An 18,947-nucleotide genomic window follows, 5' to 3' on the forward strand; every position below is an offset into this window, starting at 1 on the left:
ATTTTGTTGTAGATAATTAAATCGTTATGCTGCCTCAAAAGTCGGGCCGGAATCAGTTTCGTGAGGTACTGCCTGTAAAGTCATAGGGCAATGAGGCAGCAAGTCAGCTGCCTAATCTTAATGATGCAACTTAGGCCCTGTTTACACCTGGTATTAAGATGCGATTTGGTCAATCAGATCACAGGTAGACGAGGGAGACACATATGCTTTTACACCTTCTGTCCTGATTTCTCTATGAGCAGGTAAATGTATGTTTTTTTTTAGATCTTTTGATCTGATGGACAAAATATTTACATATGAACGCGCCCGGAGATGACGGAAAACATACGGAGAGGATCAGCTTTTGTTTCTGCTCTTAAAGGAGAACTCTGGCGCAAAATGAACCTGGGGTGTAATAACACATTGGTACCGAGTTGACTGTTCTCTGGGATTTGTTTTCATGATAATCGAGTGTAAAGAGTTTTATCTCTAAAAACTGTTTAGTTTAACGTTAGTATATGGGGCATATAATAAGTAAAAAGAGATCGCTAGTTAATACCACTAACCAGGCTCAAAATAGCCCCACATTAACATGGTAGCTTAATGAGGGTCTCTACATACAAACCGAAGCACTGGACTCGACTTGTCGACTTGGACTTGTCTTGGACTCGACAAAGGTGGTCTTGACTACAGCCCTAGCGTGACAGGACGTGTTCTCACTTACAGCTCCAGGATGAGCACCACGTCAGTGCGGTTCTCGTAAACGTCATGCAGCGAGATGATGTTGGGGTGTTGGAGATCCTGGAGGATGTCCACTTCTCTCTCGATATCCTCTCGCCGAACACCTCTCCGGCTTGCCCGACTCTGACGCTTTTTTATGAACTTTGCAGCGTAGTCCACACCAGTACTCTTCTCCTTACAGCGCTTCACAATAGCAAACTGCCCACTGAGTAAAAGAAAGGGAGAGGGAGAGAGAGAGAGAGAGCATTAGTTCTTCTGCAAAATAAGCCAAATGATGAATGATCTGAGTAATCACTTCTAACATTCATCTCTTCAGGATATGGTTAATAACGCAAAAAACTCCCACATCGTATCTATCCGTTTTATAGGAGTAAAACGTTCCAGGGGATAGAAACATTTGAAAGTTTTACTGGAACAAAAACTGTAACAATATATAAACCACTCATTTACGTAAAGTGAAACTGTACTCTCACCAGCAGATTCAGTTTCAGTAAAAGGCAGCACTTTCTTTATTTCTTTCTTGAATTTATCAGTGTTGCCAACTATTTTCAATGCAAATTAGCTCAAAAAGTCATAAATGTCACTAGATGACGTAATATGCCAACTGTCGGCACTTAACATTTGTTTTCTCTCCTAATCTGTGCTCACATATTTTAATATATAGTCGAATGTCCGATAAACCTGTTCTCCTTTACATATTTTCTGTCAGACAATGGAACGAGTATGATATAGTGACTGACTAAATGTCAACCAGCAGTCCAAAAGGTCACTAGAATTGTTGCTAGTCGCTATTTTGAAGAAAAAAAAGTTGCTAACGGGGCATATAAAGTTTTTAATCTAGCGACAAAGTTGATAAATTGGCAACATTGCATGAAATGTGAGGGGAGTTGGTGCTTCCACATCACTATGATTGGCTGATCACATGATATAACCAAATGCAAATCAAAAAGGTCAAACTTGTGGAAATGAACAGACTAAGGCTGCATCCGAAATCGCATACACCCTTGAGTAGGTATATAATGTAACAAGTAATTACTTCACGACCGCTTAAAAAGTATGTAATAGTATGAATGTGTGTAGTATGAATGTAATCCAGACATAATTCTTTTGTCACATAAGGAAGTATGCAATTTCGGATAAAGCCAACATTTGGCACTAATGTGTGACCTTTTGGTATATCTGAATCAACATCAAATTAAAACACAAATTTTTATCTGATCTGTAAGTTGTTTTTTTTAAGCAGCACACAATTTGGTTAAATTCAAATGTGCACCTTTGTGGTGTTTTAAAAATTTAAAAACCTCATGAGACTTTGATGTGATTAGAAGTTAATATAAATATAAACATAAAAATATTATAATATTGGTGTATTATTAGCCCCAAGTCAAAATGCTGTTTTATATGCCTTCAAACTTGAACATGACCTTACACTGGACTATAACAACCAATCTTTTAACTCCATTGCAAAAGTCGACCACATGCCACTGAGATATTGCTGGGAATATTTTCAATAAAAGCATTAGATGCTTAATTTCCTTAAATGTCAACAGAAATGCTTGAAATGACACTGGCAGAAGAATTAGAAACAAGAGAAAATACTGAACTGGAGCCAAATTAGTGGCAGTATAATAATAATCTCTATAAGCTCTATTTAGCTGCATCACATGCAACATATAGCACCACATTTTCCAGTTTAATAACAGAGACTCTTTTGCAAGAGTTACTGACATCAAAGTACATTAACATATGACTGCCCACATTCAGTATTCAGCAACTTGGCATAGCTTCGCTCTTAGCCTGTGAAACCCACTGGGTTTGCGCTGTTGTACTGAACAATCAGTTGTGCGTTGGATCCTTAATGCTGCAATATGTCTGCAAGGATATGCTCCCTATAGAATCTCAGAACAGAACATTTCTTGCATAGCAAGAGCCTAAGAGGAAATCCTGCCGCAGGGAAGCGCGCGCCAACTGGGGTCGCGGTGTGGGAGGAAAACACTCTCAGAGAAAAGACAGAGAAGAGGAATGCCACCCACCCACAGCTTCTGTGTCAAAGACGCTTTTGCTTCCTCACACATGCTTTGAACATTTCAAACAATATCTCCCCAGTCTGACAGATGAAATATGTCTGCTGCTCATGTTATCTATTGGTTTGTGTAGACTGCGGGCAGAAAAGATCAATTAAAGGAGAAACTAGGAATGCACCAATGCTGATAATGATTCCAGATTTAGCAAGATCCAGGAAGAAAGTAAACTTTTTTAAAGAGGGTTGTATAATAGAAAACAGGACCTTTATTTCTCTTTTAAAATAAAAGTGTTCGATTTATCACATTCTGCAGACGTACTCCAATAATCATAATAGACATAATGTCGTGATCCTTCAGAAACTATTCTAATATGCTGATTAGCCTGCTAAAGAAAATAGTTGAAAACAGTTTTTGTGGCAACCATGATATATTTTTTCTTGAAATTTTGATTGACAGACACTTTAAAAGAAAAGTTTCTATGTGAAATAGAAATATTTTATAACATTATAAATGTCTTTACTGTGACTTTTGATCAATTTAATGCGTCTTTGCTGAATTAAAGTATTACTCTTTTTTTTAAATCTCAATTGAAAAATCACTGAGAATGATGGGAATTACAAAACTACTCAAAAGTAAAATGTTCGGATGCATTACGCTAATGAGAATTTGACAGGAAAATGTGCCTAATTGTCATGAAAATTTCTTACCAAAAACTTTTGTATGATGCACTGTAAAATAAATTTGCTGCCTTCATTTTTTTAAGTACAGTCAACTTTTATATTTAAGTAATTTCAACTTAAATCACATTATATGAGATGAATCTTGTATGACTTATAAAAGTAGTTGAAAATTGCATAACTTATTTTGATGAGTTAAAGCAATGTAAAACATATGTTGTCATAACTCATTGATCAACATTTTTTTTACAGTGTGGTTTACTCAGTATTCAGCAACTTGGCGGGGGTGGGGGGGTTTGTATGATTAGCCCGTCATTACAGAGGTAATTTACATATATAGAAATAGCAGCAAAAACAACAGAGAGCGTGGAAAATGGTTCCCTTGAAGTTTGAAACTCCTTTAAAAATCGCAGTAAATGATTCTTGAGAAACGCTGTTGAAAGTGGATGAAAGCGAGCAGCAGGGCACACTTGTAGCCAATCAGATGTAGGGGGCGTGTCCACCCATGAGAGAGAGTGAATAAGAGGGAGATTTGAAGAAAGACTGTAGAAAAGGAGATGGCTGAGAGACATTACAAAAGAGAAAAGGTCAAAGAAATTATTTTGCTTACATGTTTATGCATTTTGGGGGGCGGAGCAATGAAGAGGATTGTGTTTATTTGGGTTGATTAATCGCTTACTGCACCTTTAATACAGAAACTGACTCCTGATGCACATGGAGGGGCAGCACACGACGTGAGCAGGTTTAGGAAGCGTCTCTGAGTCACGACTATATCTAGCATGTGCCTCTCACACCACAGATCTAGATGGACTGCAACTAAAATGACTCAGCTGGCCGTTCTTGACATCATGCCTCACGTCTTCAGATGTACATTTGGCCTGGCTCATTATCAGCTGTGACCAGGAAATACTGTCCAACTCGTCTGGTGCTTGTGACAGACGGCCTGTACCGCCACAGAAGGACAGAGCAGAGAGGAGGGATTAGGGGGAAATTGACAACAGGAGGGGGACGGGCGGGGGGGGTTGGGGGGGGACGGCTGGGGGACGAGGGATGATGTCTTCTCTGTGAAATGTGCGGGATGTTTCGCAAGGTTTCTAAACATGTCATCTACAGGAATGTCTTCCAGCAGACCACAGCAGACTTTGTAAATAGTGGACTTTGTTTCAGTAGCATTCTTTGTTGTTAAAGTATATATATATATATATATATATATATATATATATAGAGAGAGAGAGAGAGAGAGAGAGAGAGAGAGAGAGAGAGAGAGAGAGAGAGATAGATAGATAGATAGATAGATAGATAGATAGATAGATAGATAGATAGATAGATAAGAACACCATGTAAACAACTCTGTGTGTCTTTGATTCTTCTAAGTACTTCTGTGTTCCTGTTCCCTTTTCTCTGATCTCACATTGGAAGTATATAAAAATATGATTCTGCAGACTAAAGTTCTGTTTGTCACCTGCTGATCTTGTTCATGCATCAAGTCCCAAATGCACTGTGAGAATAGGCTGAGTAGATTATGCACAGCGAACAGATGATTAGACCATGATTGCAGCCAGTTACTTCCTGTGTTTCATATGAAAAGCCCCACTGAGAGATTCTATTTGTGTGTCTCTTTTAAATGCCACCCTTCTCCTCTTCTACCTTCTACCTCCTCTTCTTTTAATGTATTTGTAACGCAGGAGTTTCCTACATCACCTCCTTCACACCCACGTAGGGAGCCGTCTCCTGAGTATTAACACTACATCTCCCATCATGCAGTTGATCCGGACCTACACACACCTGTTTCCACTGATTGCTCTCACACCTGTTATCCCATTTGCTTGTGTATTTGACCAGTTCTCAACCCTCATTCAGTGCGAAGTATTGTTTAGCCCTGGCTTACTTTCTGGGCGATTATCCTCGTGTTTTCTCTTACTGGTTCAGATCACGGACTGTTTGCTGTTATCTACGATCATTCTCTGGCTACCTAGACCTTGGACTGTTTCCTGGCTTTCGATTATTCGCTGGCTCCCTTGACCCAGCCTGGCCTGGACTTCAACGCCTGTGTATCTGAGTACTCTTTGATTAGCCCTTCTACTATTGTCTACTTATATAAAATAAAAGCTGCAAATGGATCTTACTGACTTTGAGCAATCCTTACAGTATTCACTGTTTATTGTTTATTTTTTCATTTATCCTAGCGTAATATTTAATATAAAAAGCCTTTTTAAAGGGGTGGTTGATTGCGATTTCACTTTTTTCATTTTAAATAGTGTGTAATAGGGGTGTCATGATTCTCCAAATCCTCGATTCGATTACATTTTCGATTCTAAGGTTTCGATTCGATTCTCGATTTTTACTTTTTTTTTTTTTTTTTAAGCACAGGTTGCTGTTGCTCCTAAAAAGCTGACATCAGTTCATCGCAATCTCACACATCTCTGTTATTATCAATGAAGCTGACTGCACAATGAATCTTTCATAATATATAGCCTACACTTTGTTTGTTATAATTAAGAGGATTTGCCAGCTTACAGAATTCAGCACTGAACAAAATGTCCGTTTTGAGCGGTGAGGAGAGTCTATCTTAAATGCTTCTGATTGGCCATTGCGTTCAAGAAATCAACACATATGTCTGTGATTGGCTAAATCGCTCAACGCTGCAAACATGTTATAAATATAAACTCTGGCCTGTAAATCGTTTCTATTTTGTTTTAGTTGTTCTTGTTGCTTTTCTGCAACAGATAAATAAAAATTTATTAGTTTTTATGTTTTATTCATAGATATTTCTAGTTTGCGGGAGTCCCGCAAATCGTTTTATTCTCCCGCACACACAGACTGAGTGCATTACCGCCCGCGCTCGCACTCAGCCATCAAATCTAGTTCCGCGCCGCACTCTATTGCGTTGGGAGTGCACGTCTATAGATCCTATAGGATAGTGACGGGAAATATCGGCCCGGGTCGGGCCAAGTTCGGGCTCGGGCAGAGAATCTAAAGCCCAATTTATACTTCTGCGTAGCGCGCGTACCCTTCGGTGTACCCTGACGTGCACCTCTCCAAAAATGTAACAACGCGTCAATTCTACGCGGACGCAAGCGCTGTGATTGGTCTGGGTTTCAAATGCTTGGCCCTCGGGTTTCAAATGCTCCCTCTGCGTGCGTCAACGCGGACAATGACGCAGAAGTATAAATGAAAACCAACGCGTAGTGTATAGCTTAGAGGCTCCGGCGTAGGTCCGACGCAGAAGTATAAATCAGCCTTAAGCTCTAAGCTAAGTTAGAGGACTCACAGCCTTTCAACACGTGTCTTTTTTTCCGTGCCTTGATGAGTCGTTCATGAACAATCCGTTCATTGCCTCTGTCACGCGACAAATGTTTAATGCCTACAAAAAAAGACTCGAATGGGACTACAATGAGATACTTCCCGGGTTTTATACGTAACTAACCCATAATCAACCCTCCCTCCGGAATATGCAAAAAAGGGGGCATGGCCATATTTCTGCAGCTTTGACGAAGAGGAAGAGTTATAGTGGAGAGCAGTAGCCATGCCGTCGAAAGTGTGTTATTTTCACCCAGCTGTCAGGTCTTCTGTGTTCGGGTTTCCCACGGACGCTGTAGTTCGTCAACAATTGCTACAATTTATGTTTCATTATGTTCCAGAAAATTACAATCGTAATTTAGCTCTCTGTGCTGCGCATTTTACGGAAGACTGCTTCCAGAATCTTCACGAATCCAAAGCCGGATTCAACAACAAACTGTTACTAAAGCATGAAGCAGTTCCAACTTTAAAACCAGAGGCAGCAGTTGTTGGGCCACAACCTGTAAGTAAGACTTGATCATTTTAAATGTAGGCTATTTGCATGTATATAATTTCAGAGCGTAATGTTTTAGTTTTATCAAGGACGTAAACAAATGCCAGCGCTGGCTTTTGTAGCCACTTATTTATGCTATTTCGTGTGTCTATGATAAACGCGTACAAACATTTTGGACCTGAATTTGTAATTATGTACTAATTTTGAAAAATGTATTTTCCATGTATACTTTATGACGTCATTTTTCGATTTGATCAAGAACGCAAACCAATGCCAACGCTGTTTGTTTATAGTAGCCAGTTAGTTCGATGCTATTTTGTGTTTATAAGACAAACGTGTATGAAGTTCAAAAAATTATATCTAATCGCGAACAGCAAACTTCAGCTGCTGTTATCAGATGTTTTCACGTTCTGTTGGCATTTTAACACAGTTGCCACATGTACACCCTAAAGAAAACGATACACCGAGTAAACTAAGTTTTGTGAATAGATAAACGGTTGTTCATTATATCGATAAAGCAATAACTTTAAAAAATGGTATGACTCAGTCATTTATTCAGTTATATTAAATTTTAATCAGGTGAAAACCGTATCTCAAAAGCTAACAAGCAGCAGTAGCATTTTCAAGTAACAGCGTATCGAAATTCTTATATAATAATAGTAGAATAGAATAATAATAATACAAAAATCTACCATTCAGAAACGTTTTGTAAGATCCGTGTTTGGGGAGGTTCTGCTTGACTCTCTTCATTGCCGCTTTCTGGGTCCGGCAGTATTGACACCATTATTTACATTTGACCGGAGCACATGCAACTTTCGCCGGTAATGGGCGTGAAGTTTCCGAATAACTTGCGCTACGCAGTTTAGGCAATTGCAACACACCGGCCCAACTAACCAGTCTGAGCCCATTGCCTGTTTCTGAGGGAGTGGTTTCATAGAATCAGGAAGTCAACCGGTCGTTCAAATGACAGAGGAGAAAGCGTCTTACAATAAAGGTGAAATTTATGAAAAATAAGGCTTTAAAAAAAAAAAAAACACTAAGACATGTTATATTGCACCCCTTAAACACAATCATGCAAAGAAAAATAGGAGTAAAGCACCCCTTTAAGGACAGGTGTTGTGAATTAGCATTGCCTATAAACACTATGATACTGACATGGGTAGTAACTAAACTATAAATAAATTATAATTAAATAAATACATAGTGATATTATTTTTGACAATTAAGCACATTTTCCCTACAATTCTCATTGCCATAATGTAAGAAAATGTCATTAGTTAAAAAAAATATTATTTAAATTGTAAATATTTATACATGATGGTGCTATTTAGTGTACTGCATTCAATCATGATGATTTAAAAAGTTATAGACGACATAAAAATAGTGTACTACATGAGAATTAAATGAAAAATCATCACTGAGTTTAATTAAAAAACTACAAAAAGTTAAATGTCTAGATGCATTAAGGTTAGATTTCGAGAGGAAAATGTAGAGAGGAATATGATGGCTTAATTGTCATCAAAATTCCAAAATGAAAAACATTTGAATGTTTTATAAATGTGATATATATATATATATATATATATATATATATATATATATATATATATATATATATATATATTTATATACACACTTTTTTTTAAGTTGTAAAAAATTATACATTTATATAAAATATAACTTTTTATTTTGGTGTGAGTTATGACTCAGATTAATTTGGTAAAGTCCATTGATTCACAACCCAGTTTGTTTCGATTCCTTCCTTCACCACAGTAATGTAGATTTTATTTGTTTCCAGAAAGCACACAGCCTGAAGGACAAGTGGAGTTCAACTCACCATTCTGTTTGTTTTATTGCAAAATCACAGACATAATAAAGACAGAGAGATGTGTACGCTGGGACAAGAAACACAGATTTTTTTTAAAAACTACTTTTATTTCACTCAGAGGACATTTTTCTCACTGTGTCTAATGCGGTATACTGTTCATGTAATAAAATCAAGAGAAGAATTGCATTACAGTTCAGTGCCTTTGGCAAATAACCGAATAAGTTTGATTGCTAAATCAGTAGGGACTATTGGCCACATCGATAACTATGTTTGTTTAACAACCTATAACCCACTGAAATACAAGGACGCCAAACACTGTGAGGCCTCCGCCTGGAAAAAGCTGGGCTGTCCGCAGAGAGCTCAGAGGGGCCTATACGATAAGAGGTTTCCCTCATACACATACACACACATCACAACCGTGGAAAACCAAAACAGACCCAACAGGAATGTGTATCCCGAGGGATGGCCGGTCTCTCCCAGAGCCACGGGAGAATGCAAACCTAGACCATAACAACTCAGCATCTCAAGTTTTCTTCCCATTTATCATATTAGAGGCATATTTCACCTCTACAGGCCACAATAATGTCATTTATACCCGCTTGGCTTTCAAGTCACAACACATGATGATGCAGGAAGCGGATCAAAGAAGAATTTACTCAAAGCACATCATTTTCTGATTAAGGTACATATTCTGGATAAATGTATTACTTTATTCTTGAATTTTCGAGCTGTGCCAAAATTACCTTTGTTGCAGTTGTAAATGAATATTCAGTTAAAGGTGGATATTCTGAATAAGGTGTTTAAGACCCAAAAATCTGATTAATAGGAGTGTTCCAGCCGTTATATGCAAATTTCTAGAAACAGGAATATTGGCTTAATATGGTTTTAGTAGTAAATGTATTTACAGAATGCTTACATAATCGGAATAGGACCATATTCAGATTAATATCGGTTTTTTTTGCGTGTAAACACATTCAAAAAATAAATATTGCTCAATTGAAGGGAAAAAAACTCCAATGTTCAACTTGAACCCTCAAAAGAAATTTCCAATAGTGTGGATTCCTATTAAAATGACTAGATTTTGCCTGTGAAAAATCACAGGATAACGGTGAATGTTACTGTGTCTTAACACTTCCTGATAAGGACTACCTCATTCTTTCAAACCAAACAAACACTTCACAAACTGATCCTGACATTCAAAAAGCCTTGTGCAGAAAAAAAATGCTGTGTTAAATGTGTTAAATGCTTTGTCGGAGGTGCAATTTGTAAAAAAGCTGAGGGAGGAGAGAGGCATCTCAAAGCACTAGCAGGCGTTCCACTAGTCTCTGTTCTAAGCCCGATTGTGTTTTTGACGGCTGGAGGTCTCGGTGGACTTTCCACTCCCAACAGCTGCTGGTTATTAGCCGGAGGGCCTCACTTGACCCAATGGCGCCAGTGCAATATTCAAATGCATGGCCATGATGGCCTGAGGGGACATTATAACACTGAGTTTCATTGTATCCATGTGTGTATATATGAAAAACTGGGTCCTCTGCTTTAACGAAAGGATGGAACAGATGTTAACGCATTCTTTATCAGTCTCAGTTAAATAGAAAGTTTAAAACAACAGAGTGTGTGTTTTTATTCCATCACAAGGGAATAAGTGCATATTTCTTTAAACAATCAGCATACAGGACCGGAAGTATTAATTACATGTAAAAACAATAAACTATTATTGCATCATGGATGTCATTTATTTTAAATCCTGCCAGCGAGTTCCTCTCAAAGTGAACACAGACTGTCAACCCTCCCACACAATCTATTCTATCATAACAGCTTTTCAACTCCTTCGCTTCACAGCTGCCGAATACTTCCTTTTCAACACTATGGACAGATGATTTTTTTTTGCGGAAAAAACATTAACAGATTCTTCATCAAAGCATCTTGTTTGTGCTGCATGGGGCAAAAGAGCAGTGGGGGGAAGAATGCAAAGAATGTGCGTTGATGTTTCAACAGATGCCCTTTCCTCCAACTCCTTTACTCCTATTTTTTATTTTTTTTTATCAAACTTTGACATACACAAATATTCACTATAATTGCACTGGCAGCTTGTTGTAGCTTGCTTAAAATAGCCAACTTTACCCAGATACCCCTGATCAGGACTGTAGGTCAGCTCAGTGTAGGGATCCATAGCACATTTCATTCACTTCAGTAGACAGACATGTTCAGCCTTGAGCTTAGAAAAAACTGGATTCTTCTAAATCAGAGCTTTATAATGGAAATAGACTAGTAGACAATATTTGATGCAAACATTGAGCAACAGAAGTACGGTAGTGCTGTATGGTTAATGGGTCTCATTAAAAAAACAAGCCAAACTAATTATTCATAGTCATTCTTAAAATATTTTTACAAACGTAACAATAAATGCTTCTTAAGCACCAAATCATCATATTAGAATGATTTCTGAAGTATCATGTGAATGAAGACTGGAGTAATGGTGCTGAAAATTCAGCTTTGCATCACATGAATAAATTACATTTTTAGCATATATTCAAATAGAAAACAGTGATTTCAATTGTTTCATCACTTGAACAATCAACCCTCAGGTATCTAACAGCATTACATACTGAACGGACAGTACTTCTGTCCATTACAGCTTTGTTTTTTGTTCATTATAGTCTCCTACCACGACTTAAGGATGAAATATGAGTAAAAAATGTCTTGACTAGTGTTTTGTAAAGTGTACATCACGATTACTTATAGTATTAGTCATTGCAGTGTTCACTCTATGACTCATAAATCACGCTGACATGGTAGAAAAGTTTGAGATGATTCTCTATTTATATAATAATTAAATTAACAGGGGCCTGGAACAACAGATTTAGGGACATTATTGACATTAACTCTTGTCACCTGGTTGTCCTCATGACGACAGCCCTGTATATAGAGCATATATATAATGACTCACAGATAAGAATGAAGCCAGTAAAAATACAGCCCAGAAACATATGGTATGCTGTCATGGGGGGAAAAGCTCACAAAATAAAATGCTGTGCGTATAGTCTGTTGCTATGGAGATGATTTGCATGATCTCTTAAAAAAGATACATATATTTATAACATGGCATCTATCGTATTGTAGCAGAGACCTGTCAAAATACACAGGACATTACCAAACAGATAATGAAAACTCCACCAATTCTCTTCGTCTTTCTTCAATGGCTTTCACCACTTCCTCCTATTGCTCAACCTCAAGAAAGTGAAGGGGAAGATGGCTTTTTTTTCTCATAAAACAGGTCTAGCTAAATTTAAAATTGTTAAATGCTGTTCATGGAGGACCATCCAGCATCATCCGTCTACTGAGCTCAGTAACACCTGTCAGATTTATAAAATGAATGCTTTAACCAAATATAGATGTGCTTATGAAAGAGACAGATTTGCCAAAGCCCTCTGACTCAAAAAAACAGTTAAGCAATGTAACACGATCACTATGTTTATGGGTTACTCTTCCTCTATCTTACCTGTCGACTAACAAACTAGCTGAAACTGGTATCTGCACCACTACTACACAATATATACTGACTGGATTACATGAATCCAAATCTAATAGTCCTTTAGACACATTATTACTTTGATTCAAAAGATAAAAGTGAGGTTGTGTGCCTCACTAATAGAAATACAATCTGGTAAATGGGCTTTATTCATGAAACACAAACATATTCTTCTTGTGTAAATCACTCATAAAACCATTCATAGGTAAACTGCCGCTTCATGAATGAGGCCATTATGTGACTGTCGAATGTTAAATACAAGTCCCGTTTTTTAATTATTGAATATGATGAACATACTTAATCTAGGTTTTATTTACATATAAACATTGATCAGCACACAAATATGGAAAACGGAAGCTCAACCATACTTGCTTGACGTGTGAAAGCAAACCTTATTGGTTTTCACGCATGAAGCAAGCAGGCTTCCGTTGACCACTTGTGTGCTGATCAAAGTTTATATGTGAATAAAAGCATAAATTAAATCTGTACATCCTATTAAGTGATATTGTCTCTTCAAAAAACTTGGATTGAACCACTTCAGTTCGCATTAATTTATTTTATGATATCTTTATGAATGTTTTGAAGCATCAGAGTGCTGGCTGAATAGACTTTCAATGGAGGGACAGAAATCTCTCAGATTTCATTAAAAATATCTTCATTTGTGTTTAGAAAATGAATGAAAGTATTATGGGTTTGAAATGACATGAGGGTGAGTAAAAGATGAGTAAATATTCATGTTGGGTGAACTATTCCTTTAAGGCCGTGTCATATTGTTAACATAGTCTCAATACATGCCAACAAATGCTACAAAAATGTTTGATTTACATCACCATCTCTTTCAAATTTCATCTCTTTTTAAATTAAATTTGATGTAACAAACAGTTCCAATGACTGAGAAAAATACAGACAACTTTCATCTGTCCATTACAGAGATTCCTATCATCTCTGAATAAAGCCCCTTTCAGCAACAAGCCCCTACTTCCAAGGAACAAAATGGTTGTCTAAAAGGGTCTCATTTGTCCCACATCGTCATCCTTTGAAGCAGGTGATTCATGCGGTGATGTGACAGCCAGTCTCCTCCAACCCACACGGAACATGACGGCTGGTGGGAGTTTGTGAGTGTGAACAACTCTTTGGGTTTAAAGTATCTTTATTTTCCCCTTCAGTCTCTCTCTCTCGCTGTCCTCTTCTAATAGACATGTTTGCAGCTGCTAATGTGTTACAGATCATCACACACTAGCTCTGTGAAACCACATTTGAGCTATTTCCTCTTTCACACGCAAGATACGTGTCTGTGTGCGTGAGTATTTCCACCTCAAACGCAACTGACCCTCCATGACATGTCTTTGGGAATGAAGGTATCATTTGGAAACGAAAACAAAAACACTGCAAATAGAACAAACATTTTCTAGGAAAGAACCTGATTGTTATTAACACACATTGCTAACAAACTAACAACCTTTAGCTTTTGTAATTTTTGCTGTAGTCATCACTACAAAATGTTGTATTATTGTATCTTCTCTGCTGTAAAAATGACTATTGGCTCATAATTAGGCTATTTTATGTATACTAAGTACAGGTGGTAAAGCTAACACTAAAGCTCTGTACTGAGCGGAAATGTGTCTACGGCCTAGGCAACTGCCTTTTATTACAGCATCCTAACGTCACAGAACCAGACAAGTGACTGATTTGAAACACTCTACATAAATATCAACTCAACACAAAAAAGCGATCCGCACTGGAGATCTTGGTTAGCATTTGATATCAGCAGAGTTCAAAGTTAGCATGTTGCTAAGCTAACGGCACAATAATCTAATTAAAGCATAGAAATACATAGCACAGCACACTTAAAAATTGGGTAAAATACTACAAAAATACTCAATACTAAAAAATACTAAATATATTTTGAACATTTATTTCTCTTTCTCCGCCGCCTTAGATTTTTTCCTCCCCACTTAGCTGAAATGCAATGCATTTCAGAATATCATAGAGATTTGTCGATTTAAGGCCTCTTTTGATTTAAGGCCTATAACACCATGGACGATAACTACTGTAAACCTATAAAGTTCATCATTCTAATTCTATGAGAATAGGGAAGTCCACACCACAACTATATCGCTAATGACATAGAAGAACAATTTTGTTGGAAACACTTTCACTTCCAGCTGATGAACGAAAAAACATTGACAGCTAATCAGAATCCATCCTGCTTTAACAACGTGAGCATTTAAAGCAGCAGAGGACAAAACTGCAGAACGCTTATAATAAACTGAACACTATTGTCCATTGGTGTGGACTCAAATATAGTTATAGGTATTTTTATAGTTATCGTTCTTGGTGTGAAAGGGTATTTAGGTCAGTTAAGTATGCTATTTATTTTTAAGCTTATTAAGAGAATTATGTTGTTAGATAAGCAACACGCAAACTTCGAACTGTTGATATCAAATGCGAGTTCTTTAGAAAAGGTTGCCTAAAAATCTAATTGCATTAAAGGTTTGAAAACACAAAGCTGGCCCTTCATTAATTTAAAGCAACTCGCTCCCTGTAAACGTACAGCGCTATCAATCCCGTTCTCAGTTACAGTCCTGCAGGGGAGGTCAGGTATCTCATCTAATCCAGGGTGTGTCATTGAAACTGTGCCATTGAGCGGGACACAAAGCCATCCAGACAGATGGCTGAGCAGTTACATATTACAAACAATACCCAACATCTGTCTTTCTACCTATAGTACCTCAACTAGGAGGCCTCTGTGACAAAAGGGAACAACCTTTCCGAATTACGGGAGGATGCCTTTCCAAGCTTCCCTGAGAACAGTTTTATGGCCTTTCTTGTACATATTAAAGATTTGATAAGAGACACCATTGACAGAGAAGTGCCAAAGGGTAACTGACTTTCACCTGCAACCTATAGCCAGGGGCGAGACCCGGTAGTCACCTGGGTGTGAGACTACACCTTTCCTGAATGTTCATGCTGTTTAGCACTTCCTGCCTGGATGGATTTGCAACTTCCTTCTGCTGAAATGGTAGAAATGCTGTTATAATAACAGGTTTTTTGCATTAATCAGTGTTTGGCTTGCCTGTTGGGGCAGCTTTTAAGAGGAGTGTGCTTTTTTAAGAGAGAACAAAACATGACTCAAGAATGGGAACTGGTGCCAAGGGAATAGAGGGTGGGGGGCCCTCACGATTTTGTTCAGTTTTTCTATAATATGAAGAATATAAAATGATTGTTCTCCCAGAAACACAAAAGAAAATATTCTGGTAAATGTCTTTGTGCGTACACTGAAAGTCAATGGAGTCCAGTTAAAGTCACAATGAAATCAAAATGGACATATTTTTTTATGGAGTATTGTAGTATTTATTAAAAATTATTAATCCTTGCACGTTATTGTTTTTTTTTAAAATTCATCTTTAATCATATAATCCCAAATTGCAGCGACATCTGTTCTTTTCTCTGATGACATGACTGGCGCGAGGGCGGGGCAACCTGTCAATCACATGAGATCCACCAATAGCAAACCACAACCATCCAACAATTCACCATGAACAAAATCAAGTTCCACTATTCATGTTTTTGTTGTTGTTGTTAGAGAAGCATTACACTTGGATATATGTCACATAGGGAATTAAATATTATCGCAACTTCTGTTTCATGCTGACTTTAAGATTATTGAAAAAAATATATTAAAAACAATCTGAAAAATTTAAGACAATACAAATTTAAGACAATAGGGCCCAAAACAACACTAACAACCCCATTGACCCCATTTGTTCATTGTATGAACAAAAACAGTTCAAAACATCTTCTTTTGTGCGCCACAGAACAAAAAAAGGCAAACAATTTAAAACAACATGAGAGTGAGTAGCCTAGGTGATGACAGAATTTACATTTTTGGGTGAACTCCCTTTAATAACATTTAATGATTAATACTTTGACTGCACTGTCCAGTGATGTGAAAATTCTGAATGGCTTGTCAGTTATAAGGTAAAACCTTTCTTTTCCCAAATTCTAGCTCACCAGATTTGAACCTATCCGGCAACAGGGAGAGTTCATATTGCTCACCGGCTAGTCAACAACAAACAAAAGCTAGAAGCAACTACAGGATATCCTCAGGCAACCGATCACATCACTGACACTTACCTTCCAAGATCTTCACCAATATCATAGAAATCCTCCACTTTTTGTTGCTTGAACACAGCCATTCCTAATGTCCTCATTGATGATGATGTTTGTGTCTCAGTAAACAAGGGACAGCAGGCCAAATCGGTCACTATCTCAGCGAAGTTCTGTCGATTTGTAGGGTGCAACTCTGCAATTAACAGACACTCACATTAGCACATGTTCCAGCATGCTGCACGGCATTCCTTCACTTGCAAGAAGTTGTAAGAGAACGTATAGAATTTTCCTTGCTTGGACGTACAGTATAAGGCAATGTGATAATATAACAAAACCCTTGGCAACTCAGGTTTAGCTTCCTGAAGCATGAAACACCAAAGCTGACATGCATATCAAGTCGTTAAAAGTGATCAAATTACTTTCTTTGGAGGAAAATGAGGGTTCAGTGTCATGAGAATTATCAGGTGAAATTGAGAGTCCTGTGGAAAAAATGCCAACCATGCTGGGCAGCATTAGAGTTCGGACAGGCTGACAACCCTTACAGTTTTAAAAGTAAAGAATATAAGTAGCCTATATTGATATCATGATACATTTTTACCACCCAGATGTACAGAAACACAGCCTATTTACTTGTTTGTTATACTTCAGCCTATAACTAAGAGCTGCATACCCAGCTAACAAACATAAGGACGTTTACTAACATTCCAATTGAGTTATGAAAACAATATTTCTTAATGTCCTCTGAATTGTCAAAATGACCAGTTTGACAAACGTTTTAAAAACATTTTTGGTTATGCAAACTTCATCATTGATCATTTTGCAAACATCATGGGAATGTTACTTTTGAATGTTCTCTGAACGTTCTGAAACAAACATTGACAGTTAAAAAACGGAATAGAAACCCTTCAGTGAACGGTGTAAATAACATGTTTCCTGCTGTTTTGAGAAAATGAAAGCGAACGTTCTATTAATGTTAGTGGAAGAACGCTTGTTCAGAACTTTGCCGGAACGTTAGAAAAGTGTTAATAACCATGAGAATCATTCACACAATATTACCTCCTCCTATTTCATTGTTCACAAGTTTTACAAGACACACTGAACTACAAGAAGCGTTTATTTATTTGATCGTGTAAATGAATGGCTTACCTTTTTTAAGAAATAACTCTTATATTACTGTATTCTGCTGACATTTGAAGCATATTCCCGGGTTCGAGCTCGTATCTTGCGCGAGTCGCGCTGTTAAACTGGAGACTGGATGAGCGCACGCTCTTATGTTGTCAATCTCGAGCTCGCTCATGCGCCGCCTGTTGAGCACAGCGGTAATGTCAGATCGGCAAATCTGGTGAGTGAATCAGCTGAACCGGTTCAAACACATCCGCTTGCATGAGTCATGTATTGGACATTTTTCTGAATAAATCAAACCCGTTTTTTAAATCAAAATGTTCTTAAAGTTCGATTTCAGTTGAACTAAAGCTGGCTATTCGGGTTTTTTATAGGCTATGCCCTACGCTTTAAATGGCTTCCAACATAGTTTACACTTAATCGGAGTATTCGGACTCTGCGTTTGTGGCAGTGAGAGTATTTCTTGAAATAATCAATTTTAATTCAACTTTGTGCCATTAATGATTGAATAGACGATCAGATAGGCCTACACAGAATATTTGGAGTAGGGCTAAACCAAGAATTTGACTAGTGGAAGCGTTACAAATAATATGTACTGAAAATACATGACAGTTTAATAACGAAACAGTATTAATAAATACAATAGGCTATATGTAAATTATTTTGATTATATATGCTATTCTATGCTTCAGTAACTTCTGATTCGCGAGTGAGTCATTCATTGATTCGGTAAAACCCGGTTCACAAATAAATCCAGTATCAACTATGAATGATTTACTAGAACACGCTGTGAATTTTGGAAGCTGGAATACTACAATAATTTAGTCTCCTCCTGTCTTTATTGCTTGTGCTTGCTCTATTATGTTTGCACTATTATCGCCATCTGCTGGACATAATAAGTAAGGTGCATCTGTATGAGATGCACTAATATAGCCGACAAATAATTTAAGCATTATTTTTTTCCCAACATCCCATTTTTTACTTAAAAAAATAAAAATGAAAATTATATTTTAGTACATAAGTATATTTTAGATGCTGCAAGATTTAGTATTTTAGTACATAACCATCACAAAACAGGAACTCTATTGTTGTGCTTACATTATACAGTATTTCATGTAGGTCTACACTGTAAAAAATGATT

The 18,947-nt window shown here is 37.4% G+C and overlaps 1 protein-coding gene across 3 annotated transcripts in view; it reads right to left on the bottom strand.

Moving 5' to 3' along the window:
* dapk2b (death-associated protein kinase 2b) overlaps positions 1-18,008 on the bottom strand; it is a 35,972-nt gene extending 17,964 nt beyond the window's left edge. The window contains exons 1-3 of one of the 3 annotated variants that reach the window (XR_013196672.1): positions 17,831-17,964; positions 16,709-16,877; positions 704-925 (exon numbers count right to left, since the gene is read on the bottom strand). Coding sequence is in view for 2 of the 3 variants with exons in the window: in XM_077211070.1 (XP_077067185.1) it covers positions 704-925; positions 16,709-16,785 (299 nt within the window). In the remaining variant the exon portion in view is untranslated. Of the gene's footprint in view, positions 1-703; positions 926-16,708; positions 16,878-17,830 lie in introns of all 3 variants that reach the window. The other 2 variants (XM_077211070.1, XM_077211069.1) reach the window with 2 other exon arrangements.
* Between the last annotated feature and the right edge of the window lie 939 nt (positions 18,009-18,947).

This window comes from Siphateles boraxobius, unplaced genomic scaffold, assembly GCF_051911475.1.
Source record: "Siphateles boraxobius isolate OS27281-9 unplaced genomic scaffold, OSU_SipBor_1 65, whole genome shotgun sequence".
Taxonomy (NCBI): domain Eukaryota; kingdom Metazoa; phylum Chordata; class Actinopteri; order Cypriniformes; family Leuciscidae; genus Siphateles; species Siphateles boraxobius.